The 7,521-nt window shown below is 34.4% G+C and overlaps 1 protein-coding gene across 2 annotated transcripts; it reads left to right on the top strand.

Annotated features, from left to right (window-relative positions):
• Positions 1–965: 965 nt before the first annotated feature.
• LOC102581562 (G-type lectin S-receptor-like serine/threonine-protein kinase SD1-1) lies at positions 966–2,565 on the top strand. 2 transcript variants are annotated; one of them, XM_006356840.2, is made up of 4 exons: positions 966–1,334; positions 1,486–1,717; positions 1,797–1,947; positions 2,028–2,565. In XM_006356840.2, exons 1-4 carry the CDS (start codon positions 1,283–1,285, stop codon positions 2,334–2,336), a joined length of 744 nt encoding a protein of 247 aa, XP_006356902.1. In that variant the 5' UTR covers positions 966–1,282; the 3' UTR covers positions 2,337–2,565. The 2 variants fall into 2 exon arrangements, with proteins under 2 accessions (XP_006356902.1, XP_006356901.1); XM_006356839.2 differs by having other exon boundaries at positions 971–1,334; positions 1,480–1,717.
• The last annotated feature ends 4,956 nt before the right edge of the window (positions 2,566–7,521 follow it).

The raw sequence follows: 7,521 nt of genomic DNA, 5'->3' as shown, positions 1-7,521 counted from the left end.
GTCGAACAAGTCATCAATCCTAGGAAGAGGATATTTATTCTTGACGGTGACCCTATTGAGTTGCCGGTAATCAATACACATCCTAAGGGACCCATCTTTCTTCTTCACAAACAACACCGGTGCACCCCATGGTGATTGGCTAGGCCTAATAAAACCCTTCTCCAACAAGTCCCTCAATTGTTCCTTCAACTCCTTTAACTCCGCCGGGGCCATACGGTAAGGGGGAATAGAAATGGGTTGAGTATTGGGGAGGAGGTCTATGCCAAATATGGTGGATGAAACTGCTGTATATAAGCATGCCTTTGCCTTTGATTTCATGGTTTTCCTTTCCTTGTGATTTTTAATCTACGCGATTGTGGGATTGTTTGGTAAGGGAACAATCTCGTAACCATCTTCTACAGCTTCCCAGAGATCCAAAGCTTCTAGATATGTCTGCATTCTGACTGCCCAGATCTGATAACTTTCTCCATTAAAAGCTGGTGGTGCCATTGAAGAAAAACTTGCTTCTCCGTCCATGGAATTCACTAAAACAGATTAATGAACACACACAAGTCCCTCAAGAATAAAAAGTTCTGATACCAATTGTAGTTAATTAATGTGGAAACCCAAAAAGAGAACAAAGGTACTGTCTTCAGTATGGCTTGCTTTAGAAGTAAGCAAGCAAAGACAAGTAGCAGCTAAGCGAGAGTGCTTGCAGTGATGAATAATCTGACTTTGTTGTAATGGCGATTTGCCGAGAAGAGAGACAGACATTTGGTGGAATGCTTAACTGAATCAATTTTCTGAATATCCAAAGTATATATATACACAAAGTATGAACAAAATATCTAACCTATCTTTACTGACTTAAAATTGACAGCTAAGCTAGAGGCTAATTCTAACTAACTGATATTTAACAGATTAACTACCACTGACAATAATTGTAATTACAAATATATGTATCAATACTAACTGCCTGGAAAACAATTTCCGGGCCTTTAAAAGGAAAACACAAGTTTCAGTAAGAAAATTTATCTGTCATTTTCATATTTTAACTAAACAACTATGTCAAGCTCTAGTTTATTATTTGTCAGTCAAATATTCTGGAGAAGCTCATTCAACTAAATTGTCTTTGAAAACCTAGGGTGTACTCAAAGATGGACAAGAAATTGCAGTAAAGAGACTTTCAAGATACTCAGCACAGGGAACGGATGAGTTCAAGAATGAGGTTATCTTCATTGCTAAACTCCAACATCGGAATCTTGTGAAGCTTCTTGGTTGTTGTATACAAGCAGAAGAAAAAATGTTGGTTTATGAGTACATGCCTAACAATAGCTTGGATTGGTTCCTTTTTGGTTGGTTATCACTTCTCTCAACTCTTAACGCACTTGGATTTCATGAATCATCTCTCAAAATAGTTCAATCATCAGACGAATTTGGTATCTGTTCTATGATTTGGATATTTGAAATGATCCTATTATAAGCTCTGGTTTTTTGCAGATACAGATAGGAGGTCACTGCTTGATTGGCCTAAGTGCTTCCATATTATTAATGGAATTGCTCGCGGACTTCTCTATCTACATCAAGACTCAAGATTGCGGATAATCCACAGAGATCTTAAACCTAGCAATGTTTTGCTAGACACTGATATGAACCCGAAGATATCTGATTTTGGCATGGCAAGAAGTTTCGGAGGAAATGAGACTGGAGCCATGACAAAAAGAGTTGTTGGGACATAGTAATAATCTTCAAACCAATGAACTATTTGCAGTATACTAAAAAGATACTTACTTTGTTTATTTGACATTATCCGACAGTGGCTACATGTCTCCGGAGTATGCAGGAGAAGGAAAATTTTCAGTGAAATCAGATGTATTTAGCTTTGGAGTTCTTGTTCTAGAGATTTTAAGCAGGAAGAGAAATAGAGGGTTCTTCCATCCAGACCATAACCATAATCTTCTAGGACATGTAAGAGCACTTCTTGTCTATTTTATATGTTAAGTAATATAAAACTTATAGCATCTAACTGCATAATATCAAATATTCAGGTCTGGATCCTCTTCAAAGAAAGCAGGGTTATGGAAGTAATAGATGCACAACTAAGGCAGTCATGCAATCAGTCTGAAGTTCAAAGATCAGCCCATGTAAGTCTATTATGTGTGCAGCAGTGTCCAGAAGATAGGCCGAGTATGGCATCAGTTGTGCTCATGTTGGGTAGTGATGTTACACTACCCTTGCCTAAAGAGCCAGGTTTTTTCAATGGAAGAAGCCAATCCACTGAAGCAGACACTTCATCTAGCAAGCACGGCGAAACTTCTGTCAATGAATTAAGCATCACACAACTGGATGCCAGATAGGAGATAAAGTTTAAGGTCATTGTTATTTCCTGTAGAGGCTACATTTGCTTAATTGTTCCTGTCATATAGCTGAATAACTATTGGTTGTTCAACATGACTAGTTGACACTTAATTTGCTGCATAACTGTAAGTAATCCTGAATTCTAGCTGATCAGTTGAAGACATGGGGAAGTTAAGTGATTTGATGGCTTAAAACAAGAGGAATCTTATTTGCATCATGAAGGTAAAACAGTATCTTCTAAGAAGCTTCTTATTGTGGAAATAACATCCAATAGCAATGTACTCCCGTGTTCCGCTTGACACAAAGTTTAAGAAAATTGGTCAAACAATAAAAATCTGTATATTTTCCTTCAATGTTCTCTCATAGACTTGTCTGAAATATGAAATCTATGCATCAAATTAGTTCTAATCCTTGGCCTTCTAATATTAGTACCTAATCGAAAAAGAAAGATTATATTGTAATTTGTACAAAATATTGTGGCTTAGTGGTCAATGAGGAGGGTTGATAACCATGAGGTCTTAAGTTCAAATATTAACAAAAGCAAAAGCACTTTGATTTCTTTGCATCTATCTATTCTTGGCGGATAGAGTTATCCGCTACCCATAGAATTAGGTGATTCCTTCCCATTTGCATAAACTTGATGGAAAAGTTATCCGATACTTATATTGATGCGAGGTCATAAGTACTTGGAGAATAGTTGAAGTGCGTGTACACTGGCCCGAACACCACCATTATAGAAACCCTCGCTTCCAAGTTCTCTGTTTCTAGAACAACTATTGGGCCCTGTGCGTTGGACACATGCGTTGCACGTGTGTCCCATGTAAATTTTTACAGATCCGTTTGAATGATTAAAATTTTATGAAAACATTACAAATAAATCTTTAAAAGTGACAAGATCAACCAAATGAGGGGTGTATTTTAAAGCTTAAAATTAATTCCTTTTAAGAAACTAACTGTAATTTTGTAACTTTGATAAGTACTTAGCAAACTTCCAATAAAGTCACAAGTAACTAACTTAAGTGCAAATAAAAATACAAATATACAACAATATGAAATTCATAGAAAATTAAATTAAAGAAGTCTAATAGAGAAAAAAACACAAAAAATAAATAGAGAAGAAACAACAACATACACATCCTCTTCTTAAGACTTTTGTCATATCAATATAGATGGAAAAAGAAATACAAATTCATTACACAATTTTTTGAGTTCTTACCATCAGACGAAACCTTCTCCCAAAACTAATCAAAATTTAAGAGTCTTCTTCTATGAGTCAAACTAAAACATGAATCAAATAGTACAATAGTGATACAAGTGTTCACTACTTTAACTATAGAATGAAATGGATAGCCTTGGATAGGGGTTTCATGAAATATAAAAGATGAATTTATAGAGATAAATTAAGATGGAGGCATACCAAAACATATCTTAAATTTTAAAATTAAATATTTGGAGGTAATGAATATGAAAAGCATGAGAGTTATGGATACCAAGAGAAGTAATTGAATAAGTAATTAAATAAATATTTAAAACAAATAAAGGAGAAAAATAATAAATAAATAAATAAAGGAGATAAAAATATTAGTAAAAATGATATTTAAGTGTTGTATGTAAAGTCTTTTCATTTGCAATTTTCGTGAGTAACTATATTTGTAACACCTCGAACTTCGAGAAAGGGTTAAAAAGGAAAATGGGTAAGACTACGAACCCAACACGGACCATGGACCCTTCACGACACCCTAGACGGGCCGTTTGGGGGTCCACAACCCGTTAAGGGCTTTGTGAGGACCATCCGAGACTGCCCTGGCAGGGGTCACCTAGATGGCACCCTACACGGTCCGTCTAGGGGTTCACGACCCATCAAGGGGGGATGCCATTGGAATGAGTCCACTAGACGGTGCCTTTGATGGCCCGTGGTGACTTCGATGGCCCGTCTAGGGGTCCGTACAAGTCACCCAAATAGTGAGATTTCACCAAAGGCCATTGTGAAGGACCACAGATGCCTAAACGGTCCGTGAAGTTTCACATGCACCGTGAAGCCGTCCTTGAAAGAGACTTATCAGATTTTGAGTTTTGGATCAACTACAAGCGATCATATCTTTTAGCACAAAATGGATTAGGTGGCCTATGACCTATAAAATTAAAGGTCTTTGAGTCCTCTTTCCAACGCGAGCAAGTTTTCCTAATTTCGAGCATAGAGTAAGACGTTATGCTCGTTTTAGTGAAGCCCTGTCGGGCAGGGCAACATGACGATCCACTAGACGGGCCATTATGCCTTAGAAGGCCTGTCAAGCCCCTTGTGAAGGTCACTTCGTCAGCTTTAAGTCAGGGTCGTATCAATCATTTTCCCTATGTGTTTGGTACTTAAACCACACCATTTTACTTAGTCTAAGCCAAAGTAATTAGTCAGAAACTACCTAAAACCCTCATTCTCCTAAAATCATCTAACTTGGAAAGAAAAGAAAAGAAAGAGGCGACAGTTTCTCCAAAGAACAAACAGAGGTCTTCTTCAAGTTTAGCCCCAAAATCGGAAGGATTTCTCTGTAGTTTTCGTCACCAGGTTTGTGTAATTTCACTAGTGGGTTCCTTTCACCCATTAGTTCCCTAGAATCCAGTCAATTCTTCAGTTCTCCATAAATTGTTCAGACCTAGGGCTCCTAAATCTTAGGGATCCATTGCAATTCAGCCGCTATAGTCTCTATAATGTTAATTACATATGTGAATAAGAAGTTAAAATTGAGAAATTAAAAAATAAAAGAGAAGAAGAAGTAGAGGGAAAGAATAGGGGAGACAAGGGAGAATGATTTAGGGAATTAATGGTAAAATAAAAAGTTCAATATTATATTTGTAGCGGATCGGGTTAAATGGGGCGGGTCATTAAATGGTTTAAATGGATATATATTTGGTTTTTAAAATTTTGGTTAAAAATTAAAATTCCATGTCAGCAAATTTTAATGAAAAAACAATTAAACAGGTTGAGTGACTTTCTGTGCAAAGAAGTCATAGTTGAGTGACTTGTGAGTTGAAAATGAAAGTTGAGTGACTTTCTGTGAAAAGAATTGATAGTTGAGTGACCATCAAAGTTATTAACTCGTATGGTTGGTGTGTAATCCTATCCTTACGATACTATCAAAATTGCGGAATCTAAACCGCCATGTGTATTCCTATCCTTATGATACTGTTCAAAGAAATTGGATCAAAGATTTTAATTGGTTTACGATTTGTATTCTTTGAAGTATCTTGATCTTTCTTACGTGAACCTTTTGATTCTTAGTCTATATGATCTCTAGCACTATTCCAACATCTATTGAGCAGCTTTCACGTTTGAAAATTTTAAAGGTAAAAGATAACAATGGTGAAATTCAGATGAACAAAATTCAGAGAGAGAAGAAGAATGGAGAAGAATGAAGAAGAACACGGAAGAGAGTTAAAAAATTTCAAGAAAATAAAACTACATAGCAAGTAACAATTTCTTGGAAAACTGAAGATGTAGAAAGAAAAAAAATATTTGAAAAACTTAGTAATAACCATTAATTGGTGAGAAAAATTTAATACATGATAATCATCCCCAAAAATAGGCACAGAATCCCCAAAAATGATATACTAAAATCGAAAATAAATAAATAAATAATTAAAAGCGAAAATTAATTAAATATGCTATGTTTGCACTTTAGAAACTTCATTTGTAATTAAAAATAAGTATGTGTATATATTGTTAATTAAAGTCTTAAGTAGTATACTTTGTAATTTTCACAAAGCTAAATAGCAATATGCTAAAATTCTTGATATTAAGCGGTCAAATTGGGCAGGTGATGACCTAACCCAATTTTTAACCCATTTGAGCTCAAAGTAAACTTGGACGGGTCATGACTAAACCCAATTTCTAGTTCAACCCATTTTAATTTCTCTAATTTTAGTCTAACCCTCTCATTTGGCATCCCTATTCTATTATATAAGTAAATAACAGAGATGAATATACGAATAATTCATATAAAGTAAATTTTATTAGAATGAATAAGCATATAATATTCCATAAAAAAATAGAGAAAAATATTGAAAATACCCCTAAACTTGGCGTGAATTATTACTTTTTGTTCTCCCAACTAATGATAGCCTTAAAATCACCTTCTACTTGATTAAATAATTTGTAAACACCCTCCTATGCCACATGTTATCCACCCACCTGTATATGTAGAATTTTCAACTGATGTGGCGTACACATTGATATATGTAACAAAATAAAAAAGAAAAAACATTTATATAATTAAATGATAAAATTTGTCAATTAAAGAAGAGAAGAACTTTTAATAAAAGAATTAATCTTTTTCTTACCCTACCCCATCTCTTACCCAGTACGAGAGTACCCCAACCCCACCACTCACCCACAAATATTCTTATTCCACACCACTGCCTATCTCGACTCCTACCCCCTCCCCCCCTCCCCCGCTAATTAAATTAAAAATTACTTTTAAAATAATAAAAAAAATTCTTAACCCAAATTTTTTTTGGGGGTGGATGGGTAGTGAGGTGTGGAGTTAGAGTACCGGGTAGGGTGGGATAGGGTAGTAAAAAATAATTTTAATTTTTAAAAGAAAAAAAAGCTCTTGTTTTCTTCTTTAGTTGTTAAATTCTTAACATTTAATTATTACTCAATATATATATATATATATAGACAATCTGATGTGACACTCTCTATGGCTTCCATTCCTATTTATTTTTCTCTCCTTTTTTCTGATATTTTATCTTTGATTTCTATTATTTATTTGTATTCTTAAAAACTGAAAACATTTAAATACATTACCCAATTAATCATGTTTCTTTAAAACTTTCCTCACACTAATACACATTTAAGTAAATGGAAGATGAAAAGACTAAAACTTTTCATTTTTAGTAACAATTTATATTTACTTAGCCTATAAAATAAAAAATATTAGAGTATTTGTACCCAACAACAATGGATTCCTTCACTTTATCTCTTCTTTTGATGATGATAATGAATATAATCAAATTTCTTTACTGAGATGTCCAACGAATTCATGATTCTTTAGAAAATATTGATGTAAGGAGAAAGGTCATGTAACAAAAGTTTATCTTCAAAATAAAAGACTTTTTAAAAGAATGTTGATTATGCCGTTGAGATGACCAACTAATTTCTAGCCTTGTGATTGCTTTACGAAAAGAGAA

This window comes from Solanum tuberosum, unplaced genomic scaffold (assembly GCF_000226075.1).
Source record: "Solanum tuberosum cultivar DM 1-3 516 R44 unplaced genomic scaffold, SolTub_3.0 scf00235, whole genome shotgun sequence".
In the NCBI taxonomy this organism is placed as follows: Eukaryota; Viridiplantae; Streptophyta; class Magnoliopsida; order Solanales; family Solanaceae; genus Solanum; species Solanum tuberosum.
Note: the sequence above shows the minus strand (reverse complement) of the source record. Positions and strands in the feature narration are given on the sequence as shown.